Source organism: Fopius arisanus, unplaced genomic scaffold, assembly GCF_000806365.1.
Source record: "Fopius arisanus strain USDA-PBARC FA_bdor unplaced genomic scaffold, ASM80636v1 scaffold00052, whole genome shotgun sequence".
Taxonomy (NCBI): domain Eukaryota; kingdom Metazoa; phylum Arthropoda; class Insecta; order Hymenoptera; family Braconidae; genus Fopius; species Fopius arisanus.
The window spans coordinates 629,484-656,225 of record NW_011887791.1 but is presented as its reverse complement, the minus strand read 5'-3'; the positions used below and the strand labels follow the sequence as shown (position 1 = coordinate 656,225).

At 38.1% G+C, this 26,742-nt stretch overlaps 3 protein-coding genes across 3 annotated transcripts in view; 1 reads left to right on the top strand and 2 right to left on the bottom strand.

Moving 5' to 3' along the window:
• Positions 1-340: 340 nt before the first annotated feature.
• On the top strand, positions 341-5,245 carry LOC105268007 (cysteine-rich protein 1). The gene is made up of 3 exons (XM_011307227.1): positions 341-481; positions 4,493-4,645; positions 5,101-5,245. The coding sequence occupies exons 1-3, from the start codon at positions 442-444 to the stop codon at positions 5,142-5,144; spliced, it is 237 nt and encodes a 78-aa protein (XP_011305529.1). The 5' UTR covers positions 341-441; the 3' UTR covers positions 5,145-5,245.
• Positions 5,246-9,575: 4,330 nt separating this feature from the next.
• LOC105268006 (uncharacterized transmembrane protein DDB_G0289901-like) lies at positions 9,576-17,900 on the bottom strand. Its single transcript, XM_011307226.1, has 7 exons — positions 17,660-17,900; positions 13,832-13,935; positions 13,226-13,484; positions 11,777-11,872; positions 10,649-10,876; positions 10,323-10,418; positions 9,576-10,141 (listed from the first exon to the last, which is right to left on the bottom strand). The coding sequence occupies exons 3-7, from the start codon at positions 13,437-13,439 to the stop codon at positions 9,915-9,917; spliced, it is 861 nt and encodes a 286-aa protein (XP_011305528.1). The 5' UTR covers positions 13,440-13,484; positions 13,832-13,935; positions 17,660-17,900; the 3' UTR covers positions 9,576-9,914.
• Positions 17,610-26,742, bottom strand: part of LOC105268030 (paired box protein Pax-5-like) — a 39,974-nt gene continuing 30,841 nt past the window's right edge. Inside the window, exon 4 of the mRNA XM_011307263.1 lies at positions 17,610-17,916. Within this exon, the coding sequence (XP_011305565.1) occupies positions 17,610-17,916 (307 nt within the window). The remainder of the gene's footprint in view (positions 17,917-26,742) is intronic.

Sequence of the window (26,742 nt, the reverse complement as noted above, 5' to 3'; positions counted from 1 at the left end):
TCTACCCAACGAAATTCTATCGTCAATCTCTCGTTCGGATCGGGACATTTTCCACTGAAAAATATTGAAATAAGCCGATTCACTTTTTTTTTTCTGTCGTGTCACTTTATTTGGGTGTGCAAAATAATCTTGGCATTCCCGACAAAAAAATAACAGCAAAAAAAACCGCAAAAAATAACAGCAAAAAAATAACAGCAAACTGTAGCGGAGAATACACTTGATACACATGAAGCCACAATCAGCATGGTAGGGATTACATCACCATGTACGGTACTATTGTCAATTCACTACACTTACACGCTCAATGAAGTGTGTGGCGAGTATTACGTTACCTCTACGTAGAGCCGTGTAGTCAGTGCACGCTTGACCACCTTTCCAGAGGTATCCTCTGCGCCCTTCACTGCTTAACAGGATTTACTCAACCTCCGACTACACTTCACCATGCCCAACTGTCCCAAGTGCAATAAACCCGTCTATTTCGGTAAGTCAAGTACTGAATCATCACTTTCCATTCATCTCTCAGAATTTTCAGTTATCATATCCCAAGGTCTTCAGAGTTATCACAATATTCCCCGATAACTCGTTGCAAACAAAGCGTCAACTTTGAAAAACTTGAAATATACTTGCCTGTTTGTGGGAAAACTTGAGGGAAAACTTTATTACCTGTTCCAGTAGAAGCATTGAATCGTCAGTTTCCATTGGTCTCTCGCAATTCTCGATCATCATAATATTTCATTATAACTTTGTTGCAAACTATCTGTCAGTTTTCGCAAGTTGGAAATTCAAGTTTATGCAATATTTGAAGTATTTCGTTGTCTGCAGGCGAACGGGAGCCAAATCGACTCATCAGGTCCAACTCATCTCTCAATATTATCAATTACCATAATTCCAAACCGGAGTTATCGTAATATTTCACGAAATTTTCCATTTTGCGTTGAACTTGGGTGTTTGTTTGCAATGATAATTCACTTAAGAGAGTATTTTATCAGAATAATAATTCATAAAAACATGATTGGAGTATAATCCCGGCGAATAATCAAAAAAAAAAATTCTCGCCTCACTCGATCCCCTGATGACATCAGATCATACAAACCTGTTTGTTTATGAGCTTAAGGTGCGAGAATTCATTCATATCTATAAATTCTCTGATAGTACTTGAAAAACAGTTATTTCACTGGGTAATCCACGAGCGTATGATCCATGAGAATGAGATGTCAAAAATTTCTGGAGTTCAAAAAGGTTTTTCAAATTAATGGGAGAAGAATAAAATGGAGAGGTTTTTTGCGGAAGGTAGTGCGTAGTGTTTACTTCGGTTTTCTCATAATTTGTCGATGATTTTCTGTTCAATTTGGGATCATGAATTATTTATGATCGATTTCTCATCGCAGAGGTTTTATTTGCCTCTGAAATTCGGAATTCAGCGGAGAATATGGTGACGTATGGGTTTTTTCACCGGTGGTTTCCAATTTCAATTTACAAACTAGAGGCACTATTTCATCGAGTCTCACGACGTTTAAAAAATATGCGCAGTGTTCAGTCGTTTTGCATTACAGATAGCCCCTCGCATGTGGAAGAAATTAAAGAGCTGTTCAAGTCGATTTAGCGGAGGTTTTCACGAGTTTTTTTTTTGGATTCTGAGGGAAGAAAAAATTTAAGTGGAAAGATCACGTGTGAAGCTCTTGCCCTACAACTTCTCCGGAGATATTCCAGATTTAGAGCTCTCGCCATTTTACACAGCTACAGAAATTAGAAAATTCTTGAGAAAGTTTGACTGATTTTTGGTTCTCGAGAATTTTTATTATGAATTTTTGTCTGCGTGTGGATTTTTAATTATTGGTCGACAATGGATTTGTAATTATTAAATATATTCCGAACTTCACACGATCGCTCGTAGGAATGCAAGAACCTTTGAACATTGAGATATCATTATCGGTGGCAGCATTCATCAACTATTATAACTGTCGCCGAAATGATAGAGATGGTGGACGAATTCGCCGGTGGAAATGCGAGATAACTGCATTTCGCTTAATTAAATACCGCGAATGATAAGGGCGCCTCATGAAATCCAGTTGATATCGGCTTGATACGGAATATCCCTGGACATTCATCCGTCATAGCGTGATTCACATAATTTCCAAGGATAACATCTAATTATGTCACTAGGCATCATCTCTATAACGAGTTCCCCAAGGTTTCGTAATGCGAATAATGTTTCCTCTGTATTGTGATACCATTTGAACTCCGAAATGCCCATTAAAGAAAAAAACGCGCAGTGAATAATTAATAAATTAAAACGTCTGATAATGATATTATTCTATCAACTCTTTTCATAATTTTTTTAAATGGACACGACGGTTTTTTAAATGGACAATTTTTCGGATTGATTCAAATCGATTCAAAACTTGATTATAAATAAAAATAAAATTTTTATTCAAGCTGATATTTGAGTTTAATTGACTCGACTTGATTGATCAAAGGGCATCGATCGATATGATTTTGTAATGGAGAATTCAAATCAATTCGTTAATGACTCGAGTCACTTCATTTTTCGAACAGTCCAATTGGCTCTTATGAAAATCCTCCCCGTGCCGATGGTCGGGGTAGAAAAACCGCCTAGAACCCTCTGAATTCTCCAAATGGAAGAAAGTACAAAAATCCAAGACCCCGCGTGTGCATCCACAACCCAGCCACAACAATAAAGTATCCGCCCGCGAGGACAATAACAAAGAAACGTTGCAGCCCAGGCACAGTCGCATCCTCCCGCCTCCCCCTCACGGTAGGTAATAATGAGAAGAACAGTGAGATGAAACAGGTTTTGTTGAAGAATGGCCAGGGGGTAGTGGTGCGGGAGTTAAGAAGAGTGGGACGGCAAAAAAAAACGGGGGGGGAAATATACGAAACGAGCGGACATGAAAAAAACACAAGAGCGAGAAAGGATTATGCGCAAGCCATGCAAAAGTGTTGGCAGCATGCGAGAACGCTAGTCGAAAAAGGACGTATGGAGGCAAAAGAGAGTGAAAAAAAAAATTAACAAAAAAAAAACAACGCCCAACTGAGTTGCAGGGGGAGCCAAGGTAGCCGACAAAAAAAAAATGTTGTGGATAAAAAAAAAAAATGAGTAAAACTATGGAAAAAAGTGGGAGGTGAGGGTGGAAAGGGTTTGTTGGTGTCTATATAGACTGTGTACCCGGCGATTGTTGAGCACCAGGATGCAACGATGCGTGCACAGCCCAGTCTGTTGAGACTCTGATACGCGGAAATACCGACGGGGGTTGTCCCCCTCCCCCTTATTCCCCCCTCGATGCTTGTTACTGTTCCTTCTGGTTGCTTCCTTCATAATTAGGAGTTAATTAACTAATGGCCCTTGATGTTCTCTCTCCTGCATTTTACTCCTGACCTCAGTCGTTTCTTTCATTTTGTCAGCAACCTGGCGTCTCATTTTCCGTTTCAATACGTTTCCCCTCCTCTTACTGCTGAAGAAAAGGGTGAACCGAAAAAAAGTACAAATGAAGGGGCTTTGGAGGTATTGCAGACATCCTTGGAGACACGGTTTCTCTTGGTGTACTTAGCTCTGTGGTTTATCCTCTTTCTTGATACTTGGATAATCGTGAAAGCCCCCGGAGTCTGGATATATATTTTTTTTTTCTTGCTTTGCCCGGACAATGAGGTGCTTTCAGGGCGCGCGAAATCGCGGCAACGTGCATGACAATAAATTGAAATCTCGAGGTGGAGTTTTTCTGCGTGTCATCCATTGAGCATTTGCTGATGCTGCTGGAGTGAATAGGCGCTCTTTGCAAGCTGCCCCTAGGCATCATCTCATTTTGGATTTATAATTACGGAATTGCTAATGGAACCCGGTGCATCTGGTGGAACAATGCATCTGAAGATCTCGATGGAATTGTATAAATTTCTGGTGGGGCCATTGTCTTTGACGCTTTGTTACCACTGGGAAATGTTACGATTCAGAGTATCGCGTTTTGTTCACTGTCGTCGATTGGAGAGGCGATTTAAACAGGTGAAATTAATTGGATTAATTGTTCCAAAAGTGATTATAGGAACCATCGCAGACAAGTTCATTGAATGCTCTTCACAGTTTCCCAATTATCACGCTAATTATCGATTTCAGCGGAATATGTTTCGGGACTTTTTTGAAGCTGATGAAATTCATGAAAAAAAAAGTCTTTTCGTAATTTTTGTTTAAATCATTAATTTCGGAGATCAATCGATGTTTAGAAAAAAAAATTCGTGGATTATAATTAGTCTTCACTAATTTGTTCTTTATTTTATTCCGCAGAGATTTAGGGCTAAATCAATTAATTCGTGAATAATAATTTTGATTGTGATTACTTGTATTAATTGGTAATTTGTTGATAACAATAACCCGAATTTCAGGGTTGAAGTATTTTTGCGGAGGGAGAAAATGTTTTTTTTGTTGCGTGACTTCGTTCAGAATGAAGGGAATGGAATTCGAGGGTCTTTTTCGTTTTTACAGCTGAGCGAAAAACTTCTCTGGGTAAGGATTGGCATGGCGCGTGTCTACGATGTGAGAAATGTAACAAAACCTTGACACCGGGCGGACACTCGGAGCACGAGGGGAAACCTTACTGCAATCAACCGTGCTACGCAGCCTTGTTTGGACCTGGAGGTTAATTATTCCATTCTTTGACACACTCTGTTAGAAAAATAAATCCAACTCGAGGGACGAATCTTAGTAATTGTGAATTGGATGGATGGATTTATAAAAAAAAAAATATTAAACAACACAACTCAAAACATCATAACAAAAAATATTACAATATTACTGGACAAAATATTGCCCTGAAGACTGATTCAAAAATAATTGAGGGCAGCAACAATTTAAATAATTTATATTACCTCTTTCATTTGTTATATTTTTTTGAAATATTTCCCGCGGTAATGGCATTATTGAATAAAATTGAGAGCGGTCACCATTTTTTGACTTGTGATAAGACGAAATATTGAATATTCAGTGTTGAATTAACCAGTGACGTTGTGCGTTAATTGTCATGGAATAATGTAGTGATGAGGTCAATAGTTGAGATTACTTTTACGATGAATAATAATTTTTATTTGTTCCAGGATTCGGAAGGGGAGGAGCTGAAAGTTATGTATATAATAAGTGAAATATAGTAATTAAGATCGACACGAATGAATTGGACGATCGGGACTCGAATTTTTATTGTAGAATTGAATATTTTTATAAATAAATTCTGGCTTCTTTTTCTTCTGGGATTATATCTTTTCGGCGGTATTAGAAATTATTTAAATGGAGTGGAAACTTCTTCCAAAATTTTCATTCCTTGAATCACTCAATTTTAGATTAAAGGGAAAATCCTTGAAAATGAAATTTTTATTAACAAAGAATTTTCGGACGAATAAAAATTACCTCCAGTCCGTACACAGGATTCCAGAATGAAACATTTACTCCAGAAATCGTTTATACCGACGGAGTGTACCTTCGTTTCGATATACAATATATCGTATATCGTTAATACAGATATTTCAGGACCAATGATGTACATCAAGTACGCCGATTTGACATCAGCCAATTCCTTAAACTAAAACTATTCTTCTCCATTAGAATAAATACCTGTTTAATATTTTTGTAACATATGCGCTGTATACCATATATTTAATATATTTTCACATATTGATATATATATTGGCCTGAAAATAATTGAATTTCTAATGAAATTAATTTCCTAAAAAAATTGGAACTGATTCACGCATAATTAATAATAATAATTTACAACTTTTATAATTGTTTAGATATGATTTATTATTGCTATGTACAGAGTAATGCACAAATTCATAAATGAATGGATAATTTTTATTTGTTTTATTGATTAATCGTTCTATCAATTTTTTGTCATGATTTTATAATCTCGAATTAAAATGCTACAACGCCATTTTTTCTGGAAGATTGAAAGTGGTTTAATAAAAAAATTCATAATAATCAATAATCAAAGGGAATGTAAAAAGATATTTTCAGTATCGCCTGTGGGAATATTTACTGATGGATAGGCGGTAAATTACGTACTCAGATGCTGGTAATATACTTCTGTCGGACCCTGGGCGTTTTTCGTTTTCTCAGGGTATCCTTTAAATTCGATTGGTGACTTTACCGATTTTACAAGAGGAGGACTTGAATTTTTAGAATTTCTCATATCGACTCAAATCGATTCATATCGATTAATATCCACCCATATCGATTCATCTCGACTCAAAAAAGATCATTACAAAAATTTCACTAGTTCTTTCCATTCGGAGAAATTCTCCGCAAGCTTCGCCATTACTTCTCGGTTTGAATTTTTCAAACAGGTAGCTAATATTATCTAATTAGATCTCTCCTTCTCCATCATCTCGATCACCCCGGAAATTCCTTCTCAACTTCCAAAAGTGCGGGAAATCTTCAAAACTACGAGGAAAAAAATAAGGAAAGGTAACTTGATATCAACATGACAATTCAAAAGGTCATATAAACCTCATATTTATTTAAAAAGGATTTACAGATTTCAGTTTGCAAGTATCAACAGCGAAACTCGGCAAGAGTGGCGCATGGAACAAGAATATCACAAGGACCAATGATTAAATTTAAAATAATGAGAAGATAATTTTCTACTGAAAAAGTTGTGCAGGGCCCTCCGAGTGCAACCAAAATATATGAAAAGAAAAAAAAAACAAATACGTTGTCATTAAGTCATAAACTGTCATTTACTTATGTCATTTGCTCTCCCCTTCCATCGTGAATTATTTATTTGGAAAGAAAAGAGTCTAGAATATTGCGCTATTTGCTTCATTTTCAAAGTTCTTTGGCAAAACTTATTACACATACGTTATTACAAATTCATAAATAATAAAGAAATTAAATAATCGTAATGAATAATAGTAATAATAATGATAATAATGATCTAAATAATTTAAAAGTTAATGAAAATAACAACTATCATCGTCATTATGATTATCGGCGTCTACTCTAGCTCGTCATGATGATTATTTACTAAGTAACAATGTAAAAATGCGAATTATTTGAAATATTGTGAATAATCGTAGTGAACTTTGGACATAATTCCACAGCGAGGGCTGGGAGAAATAATTAAAAAATTATAAGTAAAAAAAGAAAATACACGTGACGTTCACCTACAACATGAGACTTTGTCTCAAACAGTCCCTTACAAAAAAAAACAGGAGAAAGAAATACTTCTGATTATCATCTAATAAAATATCTACTATTACAAAAGAGTCGTAGTCCCGAGAATAATTTCAGTATTTTCAAAAATAAAAAATAAAACACTCAAGCTTCCACTCATTATTTATTCTTTCATTCTCATCAACATCAATAAACCCACGAATCCATTCAACCGGGACATCCCTAATATATTAAATTTTAAATATTTTAGAATTAATTAGTCTACAAATTTCTTGGTTTTATCTTACGTGAATACGGAATAAAATTAATCTGCATCGGTTGACATGCGCTCAAACCATGAAAGAGAAGATGGTAAATCAGGGGGATTACTCTGATTTTTTTCTTTATTATTGGACTCGACAAATTATGGACGACTTTACAGCCCGATTTTTATGAAAAAAATACGAAAGTGAACGGATCTTGGATCAAGTTGACTCTTCGGAAATTTTCAAGTTGACTCTTCCGTTTTATTTAAGTCGATTTTTCGGAGTGATTCAACTCGATTTTTTTAATCGGTTCAAGTCGATGTCTGAGACTAACTCAATTCGATTCTTAGACTTGATTCAAGTTGAGTTTTTAATTCGATTCAAGTCGACTCGATTCCACATTTTCAAGTCCGCATTTCAACTTGAGACCTTTCTCCTTGAAATACCGCGTACATCGAATGGAAAATCGACCAGAATCGAACATACGTCAACTCGAATCAGTTCTTCACAATCAATCCCTTCTTTGAGTATATTGCATTTATTTTATTGCCTGGATGTTTCTATATCGAAATATCCTGAGATATACAACCAGCAAACGAGCGTCGATTTCTTCGCGAATTCTCTCTAAGATTGACCCGAGAGAACGTTCACGAAGAGCTCAAGGCTAAAAAATCAAGAGAAAAAGGCGTTGCCGAAATATTCAGTCGATCCCCCAATTTTTGTTGCTTTGGTTTACAGAGTAGCAAATGATATATTCATCTGAGGGAAACCCATCTTTTCCTTCGTCACCGCTTCGTACTTATATATCTCTTGGTTATGTATGTTTATTTACAATCACATTTACCGTAATTAATTACCTATTATCCATTAGATAGTAATGATCATCGTTCAACTCTGTCTCATGCCGAATGTGACATAAAGTACTTCATAATCCTGTATGGTCTTTGGTTTTTCTACAAAAAATATATAATATTCTTAAATGGTAATAATCGTTAATCGTTTTTTTTTCTTCTTCAGTATTGATTCTTTCAGTTCTCCTTCTAAGGTTTTTAAATAATTGGGAAAACAATTTAACAGAATTCGAAATGAGACTGAGAGTGGGAATGAGAAGCGCAACGGAGACAAATAGCGCTGAGACATTGCTACACCTACGCAATTAAGGGAAATGAAACATTGGTGCTAATGTATTGCGTGTGTTGACGTTCTCCTCAGGAATAATAGGCGTGTCTATTCACCTACTATGCGCGTACGGTTATACCATGAAGAGTCGAAGGCTAAGTGCGATCGAATTAGGGTTGTGCTACATAAGCCCTCTCATAATCCACAGAACAAACATTTCAATCGTCCATATTCCTCGATCAGTAGGTGAAGTCTCAACGAGTCATATCTCACTCTGAAACTTCAAAGGAATTCTCGAAAACCGAAAAAAAAATTTCCCGATTTCACTCTGCCGTTCTCAAGTTAGAGAAGATTGAAGGCGTTTCGAACACGAAATCGTTTTTCATTGATCTTGTTTAATTGTTGATCGCTACAATCAGTATCTCGCGATTCATTGGTGGGATTTGAACGAGCCAAATCTCATTTTGAAGCTTCAGACATGTCCTTCGAGGTAAAAGAAAATTGGCATATTCTACTCTACGGTTGTCGAGTTATAGACAATTGAAGACAATCGTTTTAATTTGTCCTCGTTGTTTCATTATTGCGACTCGTGCAGCACAGGCCTAACATCGAGAGTCAAGTCCTCGATTGCGATACACTCGCCCAGAAAATTATGCTAATTGAGAATGATAAATTAAACTACCAACAGGTTGGGTGCTAGAACTTTGTGATTGCGCATAACGACGTGAACTTGTCGCAACTAAAAGAAAATACGAGAAATAAAAAATGGATTAATGGTAATAGTACTAATAATCATAATGATAGTATTCGTATTGACAGGACATCGAGGACTGAAATGTATGTAACAGAAGGTGCTCGATCACCTCGAGTCCTTCCTAGAGATCAGTACTTAATTTCAATTGGTTTTTTTTTTTAATCTTGTGATATGGCGTTCGTTCTCTCATGACTCCCGTCGCTAAGATCGTAAACCAAGAGAAAAAGTTTCTTTCAACAAAGAAAAATTACTTTATACAAGAAAATTTTCCGTCAATTGCTGAATATTTGTTTTTCTCATATTGACAGAAAAAAAAATTTTTCCCGAACGAGATAGTCCCCTAAATGTTTGAGATTTAGCCACGACGTCGTGGTGGCGGGTCGGTTTCGTCTTACGGTCATTCGAGATATTTCGAGATATTTCGAGATCGATTTTCTTTCTCCTTTTTATCTTACAACGATGTGATAAATAAATGATTCCCCAGGAGATGTTGCAATTCCTCAAATTGACAAGAAAATATTTTCTTGTGTCAAGTGAATATTTTTTTTTTCTCAAAAGTAATATTTCTTCTCTGAATGCGGTATTTCATAATCACTCGAACGAACAATTCGCGTCGCCTTGCGAATTAAGCCAGGTACAGGTCTGTGGGGGTGTTTGTGTGATCCGGCTTTGTGCAGGCACTTCCGGTTGGCGATGCAGCACTAGCACCACTACTTGCTCTGGTAGCAGCCAATGGTGAACGACTCGCCACGTCCGCACTACTCTCCGGTCCACCGTTGTTACATCCACCCTGTTGTGAATTATTATGGGAAGACGCCAGCGTATCCCCGTTGCAATAGTAGTACGTAGAGTCTGAAAGAAATAATTCAGAGACTGATTTTAGGGGTTGCGACCATATATTATGATCTTCCATTACATGATAATTATATGATCCACAAAACGAAAATAGATCCCCGACTGAAATATTCCCCTCGTACGCCTCATTGTCCATCGACCCCTTCCTAATCGATTATCATACTCACTGTTTACTTACTGAGCAACCCGCTTGTCGCTGTTCCATAGCCGTACCCACTGTATGGTGCACTCGAGTATTGAGAGTACGCTGCACTGTAGGCATAATCTCCACTCCCTGAACACACAGATAAAATGGAAAATTAATTAAAAAAAAAGCCAGATAAGAAAATAATAAGACAGCCCGCGAGTCAGTGAACTCATCGGATCCGATTAATCAGGCATCATCAGGCACAACAGGTCAATCCTCGTGATTCGTCTTACCTGCGATCTTCTTGGTTTCGGAACTCGAAACTCACTCGATATAAACTCATAAAAACTCATAAAAACTCATAAACAAGTACTGACCTGTGCCGTAGTGTCCAAAGCTCGGCAACATGGTTGAATACGGTGGTATCGTTGAGGCGACCTGGGACTGCGATACTGGTGATTGAAGGACAGTTAAACCCTGATCACCTCCTGGTGCATTCCCTGATGCGGGGGTGGCATTACCCTCATTGTGCAGCGATACTGGAGGACTCTGCTCGCCCCCACCCCCTCCCACACCAACATACGACACTGCGACGGTACTGGCTTCTGGTATTTTCATGCACAAAACACAATGCAACATTCGTATATTGAGCCACTAGCTAGCTTATCAAAGCACACTATTTATACGTGCACCACTGGTTGAAATTTATTGAAATTTCAGGTACAAAATCATCTAAAGCTTCAATCATCTGGGTTTCAAATCAATTTCAATTAAAAAGTGACACCGAATTTGTCATTCTGGCATTGCTGGAAATTTTTTTACTCGAAATTTCGATTTATTTCTTGACATTGTAGAATTTTGGTTTTCAATGGATTTTTACGCAAAATTAAAATTTTGAATTAATTGTTAAAAATGTGAAGAATTGTGGTATTCAAAATGCAGTTGGAATAATTGGTATGGCAAATATATAAAAAATATATCTAATATGGCGTTAAGGTAAAAATCTCATCGTCTCCGTGAATTGAATTTCCAAAAGAAAAACAGATAAAAAAAATCAAAAAATAATAAAATTCTACCATTGCTGGAACAGAAAAATCCAATAAATCAGTCCATTGATTTTTTGGAAGATCCTATCTCATTTCTACAGATATCGCCTTCGATTTGTGAATTTATTATAGATTTTAATCTTCGAAACGATCTGAAGTGCTCAAACAACTTTCAAGAACTCCAGAAAAAAAAATGATAATTCTCGATCTAGCCCGGGGCATCGCGTTTATTGACAAAGAAAGTGTTACTTCCAAGTTCATAATGTACGAGGATATAGCACATGAAATATGTTGCAAGATAAAGCCACTCGATATGGTAGATATGCAATTCGAAAGTGATATGTATCTCGGTATATGCAGAGGTTGCGAAACAAGGCACACGACACGTACAACAAGCATTTTATAACATCATATTGGATTTAGCAAACAAGGATTTTGATACTGATGAAATTAACTCACCGCTTGTGTGATAAGGAGACATATTAGCCCCGTCCAGAGTTTGGCTGAGTTTCAGTTCTTGCATCGACAAAGGAGCGAGTGGCGTCAGCGTTCCACCTGTGGTATAATCAATTTAATTAATTACCATTACCAGATATAAAAATTAAGTTGAAATCAATCTGGAGTTATTTGGATGGAGTGCATTATTATTTGAACGAGTGAAAAATTCATTTGGATAAAAATTATGAGTTTTTGGATTGGAAAAAAAATTACTGATGTTCGTAATGTGCGTTTGTGTAATTGCAATCGCAAGGGGAGATTGTTTCGGGAATTTCTTTTTGGTTATTTTTACCAGAGGAAAAAATGAGGGGAATTTAAACCGTATCCATTTGTTCTGGTGAACTAATCTGGTCTATAAGTAGAGGGATGTAAAGGAGGAGCGAGAAGAACAATTGGGCGAAGTAGGGCGGATTCTTCGGAAGATCTCAACGACAGAGCAGTTTGAATTTCATGAGATGTTCTGCCACTTACACGGCTGGCTTCTTTCGCGTGTTCATTCAATGGTTACAAGACGACGGTTCACCACCCATTGCCCAAAAACACTTGAACCATATACAGAGAAACTTACAACAAAAAAAACGCGGAGAGAAATATCCAGTCAAAATTATGGAACCGTTCACGTAATTTGAAACAAGATATCGTTTTCGGGAATTTTTAAAGGAATTACCTGTCCAATAATTCTGATAGGTTCTTCAATTTATCATGTTCATTAAAAAATACGAAAGTGTTACGTACGCGTCAATTTATCTGAACAAGTAAAATTTCACAGAAAATTCGATTCACTTATTATGTTTCAATAAACAATGAAATATTCATGGGTATTTATGTATGTGTTGTTTCTACATTCTGTTCCGTGAAATTTGTCAGTTGCAGGGGAAAAATGACAGTAAGATTTGCTGTTAATCCAGCGGTGAGTCACCAGACTAGTGAATAATGTTTACGGAGATCGTAGAATTCATGTGACGGTTCGTACAATTTCTCTTCCAGCTCACACTTTTTACTGAACTTCACTCCTCCCGCGGATTACAATTTGATTACAATTTCCACGTTATTTTTCTGGTAATTTTTACTAGAATTCTCTCCGCCCTCAGCGAAATATTTGATCATGAACCTGACAATCAAAACAATTCATCAACATTCAGTCGCAGATAATCGAATTGACGTTACAGATCATTACCGATTATTTCACTCCTGGTATCGAAGTGAGGGTTACCCTTTAGTTTATAAATAAATAAATAAATAATCCTGATAAATAATAATAAGACTGAGTCCATATTATTCGACAATTCCATCGTGGATTGGATGAATAATTTTGAGTAGGTCTTTCCGGGCTTTTACCAATATTATCAGTTGGAAGGGGGATGCACAGAAATAAATAAGGATTACCAATGTTTTGGTGATTGAACTGACCTATGGTGCCCCCTATGGGCGGGGAATAAAGGTGGGAGGTTGGCGCTTGCGTCATTGTGCTGATTGTGCCCAGGGAGTCATACAGCTCAGCCGAAGTAGCAATGGTATTCCCGGGAAATCCACTGTGTTCGTAGTAACCCCCGGCATTTCCGCTGCCACCGTTGGCACCTTGTGAATTGTTATTTCCAGCTCCACCTCCACCAAGCTCACTCATCAGCTTGTTATGCTCGTCCTTGATACTCCATTTACTTGACCATAACTGCAATAAAAATTGTTCATGATTAATATTCGATATTCCAAGGTAACGGCCATTTTGATTGGCAAGGCTCATTCAAAATGGAATCCACTTCTTTAGTTGTTTTTTATTCATTTCTTCGTGTCTTGAATTGCGGTGGGTGGTTATCAAACAGGTAGATAATTATTGCAGTTCAATTATTATTAATTATATCAATTATTATTTCAGAATATAGGTAGTTGATTACATTTAATAGGAATGAGCTCAAAATATCTTTAATCTGTTAATTATTTATTGAATTTTCGATTTTTTAAGAATCCATAATTTAATATTTATTTATCTTTCAGGTTTTTAAATAATTTGATGCTTACGTTGTTTACTATGCTTGCGTTAGGATAGAGCTGGTCTCCATTATAGTTATTCCGTTGTCTCTTCAGGTCATCCTCCGCATGGTCGCTCAGATCTCTATTTTCATCTGCATCATGCAAATAAAAAAAAAATAAATTTACACTAAGTAAAAAAAAATTCAATCACCAATTTAAAAAATATTGTATTCATACATTATAATTATAGGAAAAAAGAAAATGATTTTCAAAAGTCAGTGACACCTCGTAACATCTGATTATTTTTTGTAAGAGATTTAATAATTCTTCACGGAATTAATTTTTTTGCAAAAAACCGCGGCATTAATAGATACAGGAATAATTTCGATTCTATTCTGTAGTACGTCTTTATTATCTGGCGCCTATCCGGGGTAGTTTAATATAGAATAACAGACATGTGGTATGTTTTGGTGTACAGAGAAAGGGAGAGTTGCGATATCGTGCCACCACAGAGGAGAACAAAGGTATGGGGGTGGGCTGAAGAGGGTAGAAGAGGGTAGAAGAGGGTAGAAGAGGATAGAAGAGGGTGGAAGAGGAATGAGGAGGAATGGGGAGGAATGGGGAGGAATGGGGAGGGATTGGTCCGAAATACGAGTGACAGAGGGGAATGGGACATGTCGAGGTGACTCGCGTACGAGGTATTCTGAATAATTAAATGACCATCTGAGGGATGGGGAGGATGAGGGAAAGGGTTGGAGGAAGGGAGAGAGTGGCAGCATAGGGCTCGTTAAACCTTCCTGTCAAGTTGTGATTGTCCGAGCGACGGGAGCCAGGGGCCATTTTGATTCGAGTGTGTGCACCACTGTCGGCTATAAAATCCCCTGCCCACTTTCCATATATTCAAGTCGACCCATTACGCACCATCCAGATCCTTCTCTTCTCCTTTTCCGAGGGATTCACCTTTTCCCCGGCATTCTAGTTTGCCATTTCGCGATTCAATCGGATTCACGGTCACTTTCAATCGAATTAATGTTTGGTGGAAGTTTACTTAGACCTCGGGAGACAAAGAACGGAATTTAAAAGTCAATCGGGGGAAGAAAAATCGGGAAGGCGGAATTCTCGGGGGGAATGGGGAATTCGTTGCATGTCAGAGCGATTTGGGAATGTCTAGTTGAATTCTTTTGGAGTTTACGGAATTTTCGGAGAATTCCTGAGAAGTTTTAACATTTTTGAAAATATTCAGTGGAAAAAGGAATTATATATCATTTTTATAAAAGGAAGAACTTCCGAAATTTTTTATTCCTGATGTTATTTATCACTTTATTCTTCAAGTTGTCAATTTTATTCTCCATTTTGCATATCTAAAATGGATTTCGAATTCGAATCGAATTCGATAAATGTCAAAAATTCATTTCTGAAAAACAAATGTTGAAAAAAAAAATGGGGAAACGAGAAAAAAGGGGGAAGCATGTTAAAAAAACGGAAAACCACTCAGTGGAAGGAGAAAAAAAAAGATTGGCCCGACGGGAGGAGTTATGGATGCGGCGGGTATACAAGGTCACAGAATATAGCCAAAAAGAGCAGTAAATCGAGTAATTCGATTGATATACACCGAAAAAAGGGAGAGCGTATGGGGTAGCTTTCCCTCATATTATATTCTCTCGATCTCACTCACTCTGACATTATTCGAAAGCAATTGAGTCAATGTTGAGCAATACAATACACGGGTAATAATGGACTCTGGGGTGAATCTGGACCCCTGGGTTTACGGTGGACCTCTCAAGTGTACATCAGTATAAAGTGTGTAGTTATGTGTTGGTGAGGGGGAAAAACTGAAAGCAGACCGATCGAGGGAGATTTTTGGGGATCTGCAATGGGATGTGTGGAGGGTATATAATCATATAAGAACGCAGATGTAACGCGACAACAGACTGGAACTCCATTTTTCCCTGAATTTATTCTTGAGATGTTTTCTCAAGTATTCATCTATCAATCGACACGGTTGGCTATTTTTTCGGGTCAATTCGTCACTACAAATTGCATTATTCCGACATTTTTTCACGAGCCGATGAAGTTGGCGGGAGATTTTCATTTCAAATTAATTATTCCATGGAAATTGGGGAAATACGCGCGGCGGTTGGGAAATTTTCTTGATTTCCACTGATTTTCAAGGGATTGAAATTTTTTCATTGGATTTTTTAGTCCTGCCAATTTTTTTATAATATTTATACGCATTTTCAGAGAATAATTCAGGTAAAATGTGTATTTTATATCGATTGAGTTTAATTGGATTTATTATTAATTGATTTAGCATTCATTAATGATCCATAAATATCCGAAAAATGAACGAAATCCTCTAAAAACTTAATTAAACGAATCCATAAAATCCCCCATAACCCCAGACAAGCTGAAAATTAATACCAAAACAGTTGGCCACAAAATGATCAGTGAAACAAGCTTTTTTCCGCGTCGACTGAATTTTTTGTTATTCGCCATTTGTTCCTCTTCTCGAGGGATTTTTTACTTTCAAGAATTAGAAAGCGTATCAATGTTTGTTACCGAGGTGAGATTGCGGTAAAAGAAAAAAAAAAAAAACAGAGAGTGACTGGGGCCCCGGTCGCGTGTAATTAGTTTGGAAATCGTCTAAATTTTTCCATAGAATTGATATCAGCGATAATTGATCATTAGATTGATTAAAATTTACCACTGTACATTATGTCGCAGAAAAAGAAAAACGAGAGGCGCCAAAATAAAATCGAAAAATCGAACACGAAGAGAAATATTTAATAAAAATGATGGAACTTTCAGTTCGCTTACCGATTACGGCTCGATAATCGATACAAAAAATCGAAGTGAACGATATCATAATTTTTAAAAGAGATAATCCAGATAAAAATGATGGTACGCCGGAGAAAAATTGCGTGACAGTTCCGTAAAATTTCCTACAACCATATTTTTCACTGTGAATGAGATAGTGATGAGGGGCACAGACGAATATTGAGGGAATAATCGATTGTGGGAATATGGAGAAATTAGAGTGGGAGTTGTGGAGGAAAGTGCGGTGGTATTAGGCGGAAAAGGCCGAGCTAATGCGTTGTTGCGGGCGCGTCGCAAATATTATATGGTACGCCCGAGGGGGCTGTGGTCTGTGAAGTTTATAATCTAATGCATGCCTACACCCTCGAACCGCACACTCTCCGACGCCGTGTTTTGCCTGAGGGGAGAGCATTGAGTGCTTTCACCGCATTCGCTCGTGCCACCGCCACTTCCCTCAATCGCATATCACAGAGCATTCATAATGGAATTATATCGAATTACCCGTATGTACGTCACGAGTGTACACTTTGCAAATTTTCGATGGGACGGTGTGAATATCTCAGTTGACTGTCAGATTAAGAAATTGGCGTACCTTGGACACCAACGGTACCATTTGACTCAAAAAAATCAACTCGACTCCGAATTTCGACTTCAACTCGACTCAAGTTAATTCACCAGCTTCATTCGAGTTGAAATGTCTATTTAAACGAGACTACTGTGTCATGTCTCCCCCAGTTAAATTTGAAATGAAATAAAATTTCAAGAATTCGAGGAACACTAATTGCGAAAATTATAAAAATTTGAAGAAAGATTAATTGATAATGTGGGTAAATTTTTTCATGAAAAGGAGAAGAGAGAACCGAGGTGCCACGTGCCATGAATATTTTTGGACGCACACAGTATTCACGCAATGACAGGAAAATTAATGGCAACACGTGCGCCCTACGGACATTTGACTGATGCCCCAGTGGGTATAAATTGCCACTCGTGATATTATTTATCCCGTAAATTAAATATGAATCATTTGATGGTCGATTGATATGAGTGACTTGTGCTTACCGTCGTCAGTGCGTTTTCGTTTGATGCTATTGCCGTTTGGATCTTGATGATGTGCGGGGATGCCGAGGATACCGCTGATGCTGTAGGCATTTGGTGCTGTTGCATTGGTTGGAATGCCAGCCGCCGTTGCCGGTGCATGCGCTATCACTGATACAGAACCACCTGAACCTGGCTGACCCTGCGGTTGACCCTGCTGCTGCGCCTGTTGCTGCTGATGAGCATGCTTCGCTTTTTCTGCTGCCTTATTCCTCACAATTCTGAAACAATCCCAATAAAACACGAATCATTAGCCACATTTTAATCAAAATCACTCAAAAACGTGTAATTATTATCAATTGAACTGATTTCACTACAATTACCACAACCAATTCAGGTTTGATCAACATAATGAATAGAATATCTTCATTAAAATCCTGACAATAAACCCCCACGTTACAATTGACTGTGGGGTCAATCATGGAAAAACCAACCACTGTATTTAAACATTTCATATGCTCATAGATTGCGATGATAAATGGCACGTCCGCGCTCGATTCGCCGCGGGTTTGCGGATGGGAGGGTTGGCACGATCATTAATTAAGATTACGCGGGTCACTTCGCGCGTCAGCCAATATATATTGTACACAGGACGTCGATGACGCGGCGCAAAGTTATCATAATCACAGTTTAACTCGAGAGACTAACCAACCGAGTTTATTCTCGCGTGTAACTGCTTATTATCCCTGATGTATTGGTACGCGGTTCCACGCGCTGATTCTTCGATTTATCTATTTTTTTTATCCCTCACTGTCAGTCACAAATTGTCACACCGACGGGGTAAAGAATCCGATAGCCACTGGATACCGCATATTATGGGTCGGTGGTAATGTCTCGACATTTAGACGATTCCCGTGGCGATGTGTTTGCGGGTTAGGTAATCGCGGGGGCTCCGCGAGCGTCGGCGATCAATCAGATGACACCTGTTGCCCTCTGGAACAAGCCACAGACTCGCATTCGTGAGTGTATATCGCTCTGCGCCCTCTCATTCACCACCTTCGCCAATTCGCAGCAATTAGCCACTATCCTTATCGTGGCATGCCTCCGCAGGGGGAAGGGAAAATCTACCAGTCATTAGGACTATCAAATTTCAAGCTCCACTTATTGCCAATATATCGCATGGAAAAATCCAAAATCTTCCAGAAATTATTCATAACTCGAAATAAATCGGAGTATTACTCTGGAGAATGTAAGACGAGGGAAAAAAATTCTATTCGCCAATTTATTGGTTTTATTTATTTCAATTTTTTATTTCGATTTTCGATTTTTTTTTTTATTGAAGTTTGATTATTCTTTGCCTTCGTTAAACCAGACTTCATGAATTTTAGAAAATATATGATTAAATAAATATTGCAGAATTGGAAACTTGAGAAATTGTATTGCTATTCGTGTAAAATACCCCGGGATTTGTATAAATAACTGAAAGCTAGGAATTCCAGTCAATTTGGAATCAAATAGCTCATGAAAATTGCACAGTAATTTTCTAAATAATTTAATATCAACGATAATTATATGTTACGGTCTTCGGGCTATTGTGGATTTTAAAAGGCCATCGACATGTCCGCGGTTTTGAAGTTCTGGATTTAATTATATCAGATACCACGAAGATAACGAGTTGCCAGTTGCACCTGTGATATAAGCCGTTTACGCCAAATCAGGTTTATTAGATTGCCATATGGCCAGTGGATAATCTATCGAGAGTTAAGAAAATATAAGCGCGATAGTTCATTTTCATTCCTGGATTTTTCATGGACGATGATAAAACGATGATTGTTGAAAAAAAAATTTTATTCTCAAAACTATTTTGTTAAAAGTTATTTGTACTCAATATCAATATCAATAAAAATCGAAATTAATCTCATTAAGAGATGAAATGAGTCATCAATATTGAGTATTAAATTCTGTAAAATAGCTCCTTGGAAAAATAAATAAAAATATATTTTTTAGCTATTTTTATCGGAGCAACAGAGGACAATTTTTTTTTTGGTACTCACATTTGATGGGTGAGTACATAGGTATGGTACAAAGTTATGGAGGGGGAATAAAGTATATGTCCCCCGACGCCTCCGGATTTCTCCCAAACGTCTCCTTGAGAACTAAACTCCTTAACTATCTTTAACTATTCCCAACAGTAATATTTTCGTTAATCCGAGTTACCACTCCCCTCAAATGAAAATAATTTTCCTCTATCTGAGAGCAAAAAATCTTGAAACAGCGAATTCCCCAGAAAGATTTGACTGGATTAAAGGATCGCGACCTTTTTCATTTTATTCTCAGTCGAAACAAAAAGAGTCAAGAAGTTGAATAAGAATTAATGGCTGGATTTAAGAGGCAAAAATATCTCAACGACGGATTGCGTTTTGATATTACGGATGTAGCATCCATACCGTACCTATGAATTGAGGAGCGTATCCCGTACGAGCGCTCGGATGAAATGCGATAAAGTTAGCGTAGAGGTAATTTGAGTATAAAGTTTTATTCGCAATAATTTAGTTGAAGCGGTGAGGACGAGGGGAGCGGAAGGTTCCTGGGGAAGCGGCAACGCCGGGTCATATATTTGATGGGATACTTGGCATAAAGTCGCGCATGAAAGTAATGCTAACATTAAAGTTTGTGGTTCCAGAACAGAGCTTTGGCTGGTGTACACTCCCTTTCTACTTGACTTTTGTTTCATTTCTCTGATGCACTAGCTGATATGAATACCATTGTCATATCGGAATAAAGTTGATGAGTCCGCGGCCCTTTTCAAGTCGCCCGTTGCATTTCCCTGATTCCCCTGATAAAAGACATTATCTCTGCCGTGAACGACATTTTGCAAATGAATTAATTAATAAATTATTATTTGTTTTATTTTCCTCAGTAATAGAGACACGTAACGGTATTAATTGGTGCTACACCAATTAAAATAAAAATATGTACGGTTTGGGGATTATTTTTGAATGGAGTAAAAAGGGAGGATTGGGTAATAATCAATGATAATGGAACAATGTCAAGGTAATATGTTTGCATCCGAGAATGGGTAGAAAGGGGAATAGGCTATGGGGAATTAGTGGCCTGGGGACATGGGAAATCTCTGGAGTTTCGGGTGAATTTAGCGGTTCTACGGACAGATGGTTGCGTAAGTTGGCGGTCGTAACGTGTCTGAGAGGATTGGGCCAAGGTATAGCTAGTCTCCGGGTCTATCTACCATTTCAAGAGCCAGAACCAAGAGGATACAATACGCCTGACACTGGCTTTTCACCCATTGTACTCCGCCCGACGCCTGGATTAAAGGACAATAGCTGGAAAAGGTGTACTCTGATATGCCACCACACCTCTTTGAACCAGAATTCTCGACGTAATGCACACGGAGAACAATACCACCACCCAACGAATTTACTCTTTTGCCTTTAACTTGATTATGCTAAATTCACCAGTCAAAATTCTCCGCAGACAGAAAATCAACATTTATTTTACGGAGATGAAAATTACTTTCAGAAGGTACTCCAAAATTATTCTTCCAATTTCATTATTTAGAATCTACAATTTAATCGAATTTTAATCAGCGCGAAAATACAAAAAATGGAAAATTTTCTTCTGCTTTCAGTAAGTAGTAAAATCAATAAATAATCAGGGCCATTCGGTAATTCACATCTCCCCCGAAATCCGCCGAGTGAATCAAGTGAAATCTAAAATATTCCCCCTCAAGAAAAAATCGGATGGAGAGGTTCTGGAATTAACAGATCATTCCGGTGAATGAGAAATTTTTTTTTCAGGATCTGCCTGTACCCCGTCGAAAGTTACCGGTGCATTCGCCGAGGGATAACACTATTAATAAATAAACAGATCAAGTTTCCCGGGGTTCCCCTCTCGCTGCAAAATCCATTGTTTGTAAACAGCTGCTGATCCCTGCAACTATATTAACTCGTGGCCTCTGGAAATTCATTCGCATACACTATTAAACGTCTGCGTGTTTGAAGCTCCTGTTTGTTTGATGTGTGCGTGTGTCACAAAGTCACACAAAAGGTGTTCACCAACAATGCAAAGTCCCGGTGTCAAAAGTCACGAGGAATCCTAAGCACAATGTAACACACGATTTATAATAATGTGTAAGTGGGGACCCCCGGTCGGATCCTCCAAAAGGCCCTCGACGACTCTATCTATGAGCCATTATAGAGTTCATCGTATTTCAGTGAAAAGCCACCCCAGGACAAGACTCTCATGTCCCCTCTATCAATTTTGGATGAACAAATGCTCCATGAAGACTCTGAAATTTTTTTTTTCGTGTCAAAACCTATTAGAAAAATGAGCCTATATCAGTCCTTATCTCAACATTTACGATCGCCAGTGAGGGGACAAGAATTTCAGTGGAAAATCGAAAAATCGAAATATCTCGAAATTTTGGGTAAATGGGTATATGGTCTGAGTCAAGACTTTCCGCACTTGGGAGTGACTTTCCATCCTAGGGCGGAAACTATTCACTTTTCTCCTGTTTTTTAAACGGTAAAACACGAGTTTCTTTTGCAGGCATGTTGACAAACGGAAAACCTGACTTTCCACCCTTGGTGAAGAATATACTATTTTTATTTCCGCCAGATCAACTTTCACCCTGTGGCATCTACGGAATTTCGTTCTATAATCAAGAAATTCGTCGAAATCACTTCAAATTAAAATGACAAATCATAAAATGGACTCCCCAAGATATTGCCGAGTATTTTAAATCAATTTCAATCGCTGATACTCCGATTTTAACGGAGAAAAAAAATTATAAAGTTGTGGGATTTACGGGCAATTGGGAAGTGTCGATTCCGAATTTTCGCATATTGTGTTGCAGTGGAATTCAACCGGTGAATATTTTACCCCGTTATTTTTGCTTTTTATTTTCTCCCCGAGAACGAGTTGCCATCCCCACCTTTATATTGCTGTCCATGCGTGTCCAACGATTTTCCACGAGATGTACGCGACACGGTTGCGTTTGCAAACGTCATTATTTTATCTCTGTCTCTCTCGATCGAGTGGAGGGAGAATTTTGAGAGGGGTTGGAGGATTCAAAGGGACCTGGGAGGGATGTGAGTTGTGGCGGCTGACGTCGTCATTTTGCCCGCCACGGCCAATAGCGTTATATCATCCACGGGGTAGAGCGGGCGTAACCCCCGATAGGGTGGAATCAAACTCTATTCTCTTCGATATCGATAACCGTATACCTCCGTTGTGTGGGGTTAAATCATGTCGTTGTTTTTCAAAATGAAAATGTCCCCAACAGGGGCTTCTCTCAAATTTATCGAAAATTCCCATCTCATTCCCAATTCTGTCAATTCATAAAACTTCCAATTCACTTTGAAAATTCAACGAAATCCGTCTCCATTTTCAGAGAAGATTGTTAATAATGATAACTTCATTTCTTTCAAGAGAAAATTAAAGTTGGGAATTAAGTCCAAGGAGGTTTAATATTTTTTATAATTTTTGTGATAATTTTAAACGTCAAATGAATAATAATTTCAAGTATTCAAGTTGATCATTTCCATCTTTTCGATTCCATTCACTCAATACTTCGATTGCTGAAAATCGATTTCCCGTTTTAATGAAGAATTCAAAATAATGTGTGCGACAAGACGGCATTTTAATTCTCATGCCGTGTACGCCCTGTTTTTCGCTGAAGAAATGATTTGAGCGATTGTATGAATCTTCCCGGTGTTGGCTCGGGGTAAATTTCACAGCATCAGGGACAAAGGAACGACGGCATAACGTTGGTAGAGTATAGCGTTGCCGACCATCCGGTTTCATCGCGGTTCCGTCTGTCCTCTGACGTTTCCACGGCAACCCGACAATTTCTAGACTCCTGGGTTTGTTTGTACTCCTGGTGCTGAGAGCATCTCCCACACAACGACTGACGACGATACGAAGAGGGTTGGGGGGTAGGAGTGGAAATGCCAACGTCGGAAGCGTAATTGTAACTTCATTTGAGGCTAATTTTGGCCGGAGGGTATGATGAAACGCGATAATAATTTCATTATCTTGACACAAAGGAGCGTTATGGATACACGCAGTGGTTGCTTGGTACAATGGTATCGCTGTTGTTTGGGTATTCTTGTTGCCCACATCGACAACATATCGTCCCATGTACATCCCTCTAACCAAACCCCTCAGCCAACCACCACTGGAAGAGAGTACTTTGCCACTGGGGAAGGAGGAATCGCAAATATGGCTGCTTTAACGAACCTCAAGGCACCATATTGTTTTCAACGTGTGTTCCTCCATCGGGGGATGAATTCACTCTGACTTTACGCACTTAGTGCGATAAATACCAGATAAATCACCCCATGCTGTCATTATTTTTCCTATTTTCAGTGTAGTACATCGAGAAAAAAAATTGACAAAAATTGACGGTTGAAAGTGGACGAAGAGTGTTCGTGGTTGGAATTTGTAAGGAACTTGTTTTCGGTGGCAATCAACCTGATATGTCAAGTTTTGCTGGTTAAATAATCGCTTCGATCTTTCACTTTCACTCGAAATCTTTGGTATCCTACAATTACGTCCAATTTGTCAATTTGATTGGATTTTTTTTTTTTTGGACATTTGTATAATCAATTATTATGAATTACGCTCCACTGAATGAGGAATTCACTAAGAATTCAACTCTGAATTCCATTTTTTTTAATAAATACGAACATGACAAGGCGTTGAATTTTATTTAATTTAATTTTGATTAAAATGTTTCACAAGAAATTTCAACTTTCAAAATTTATAATCTTTAATTTATAATTTACAATTTTTTATTTCATTTGATAGATCAATTGATTCAATTGATGAATCTCATGTCATTAGCAACGAATGATGAGGATGTAATGGCTATTGGAGTGCGAAAAATATTACCGAGCGATAGATGAAGGACTTCGGTCTCTTTCTACTACTCAAGTCAGTTTAAGTCGATGTAATGATGAGCGGGTGTGTAACAGTTGGTAGAAAATCTGTCGCGACAATCTCGCTCTTGGGAATTGTATCAATCTGTCAACGTAGGTGTCATTCGGACAAAGTGAGATGGAAAAAGGTAGAGGGCCAGGCAAACACTGGGATTTTTCATGATCGAAATTTCTATCTGACGGGTCAATCTCTCGAATGCACAATAAGGGCCCGTGGCTCTTCCATTACTTCCATATCATTTCGCACCCCTGGAAAATGTGCTGAGGCAAGAGTGCCATATGGCCTAGGGACGGAGGAAGAGAAAGCGCAACAAAAAATAATATAAAAATGGATAAAATGTGAGATATCCAGTCAATGAATTCACGCTACTTCTGGCCAGTCCACCCTGCCAACGAGTTTATCTTCGTGTTCATCTTTTCGGTTATTAAATTACCAGCCCATAAATAACGGGGAGCAAAATGGAGTGATTATTATTCGTCAAGTGGAGTCTTCTGGAATTGATTCATGAAGTTGACGTTTCACTCCTGAAAATTGGGTCCATTTCTTGTTCCTATTGCACTCAATAATATTTCACGGTTTCGATTTTCTGACATTTCTCGTAATAATTTCCTTTATCCAATCATTTTTTCCCATTCATCTGGAAAACTCGAAGACAACTCGAATAAAAAAATGAATTAAAAATGAATTTAAAAAATTGAAAATTAAATTTAATCAAAGTCTTGATAAATTGCATTACGAAAAGTTCTTCAAAATGGAAATAAAAATAAAAAACAATACCGTAAAATAAATTCTGCTGTAACTCCAATTAATTGAAAATTCTATGATATATATCGAGTGTTCATTAGGATAAATTTCCATGGAGTAATTAATTCAAAACCAAATTTTCCTTAATTGAAAAATATTTTGGAATGTCTGTGAATATGTAAAGAGGGAAATCGAAAGATTTTTTCAAAAATTTCGGTATCAAAGAGCACGAGGTTAGACTCAGGGTGAAATCTCCCTCGGCGGAAGCTAGAGTTCCTTATCGATCTGCACGGAGAGGCTGCTCTTTCTACAGTTGCGAGTGGAACGAGAAGTCGCTCTAGGTTGCCCGTACCATCCGAAACCTACTATATATTCCTCCTTCGCTTTGGTTCCGTATACCGTGGATAAGGTTAGGAGCATCGACAGAGCGCCGCCTACTCGAGCGTGACTCCGCAGCCCAAGCCAAGCCTATCAATATTTCCAACCCCCGAGATGCCTTGGCTTGTTTGCCTCTCATTCGTCTCCCATTGAGTTAAGGTACCTCACCCAAAAGAAAAAAAAAAGAAAAAAAAATCCTGAATGAAGTCAAAAATCAGTCTGAGCCAAATGGATTTTTCTACTTCTCTCCGATTCAGGTCAAGTTTTAGTTAAGATTTTAGCACAACCTTTTACATCATTCAAGTGGTTTTTTTCAGCTCGATCTAACTCAGCCTTCCTCTTTTCCGGGTGTCAAATCGCCTCGTCTTCTTGGTACTCGGGGTGAGAAAAAGTATATCTGAGGATGGAGAATCCCGGGATCAAATCCCAGTCCATTAACCCAACGAAAATTTTCAAGAAAAGAAAAACAAAAGGGAAACAAACCGGCCCTCAACAATGTATCCACTGTTACGGAGTTAGAACAAAAGAGTGGAGAAAAGTGGATAAAAAGCTCGGCGGTTAGACTCCGGGACACGGGATTGGACCAGCGGATAAAAAGCTCGGAACTATTAACGTCCAATCTTTGCTTCTTTCAAGCTTGTTTTTCACATTGTTCACAGACTGAAACTCGTCTCCACTCAGTTACGGATCTATATATTACGTTATTTTTCGCTGTGGACCTCTCCATTATCCATCCTCTTCATCCTCTTCATCCTCCTCATCCTCCTCATCCTCCTCATCCTCCTCGGCTCTTGACTCGTTCCGAGCTTGTCTCGCCGTGTGGAATCTCATTCCAAAATTGTCTTACTGCTTATGACGGCGATAACTTATATGGGGTGTGTACCATTAGTTTTTCGCGACGACACTCATCTGAGGGGGGATAATGTATCATCGTAACCGGACGAAATCACGAAGTTCTGGCTTTTTTCCGGACAGTCGAACCATCAGAAGTCCGATAAACAACACTTTTTGCCGTCCGAGAAGGC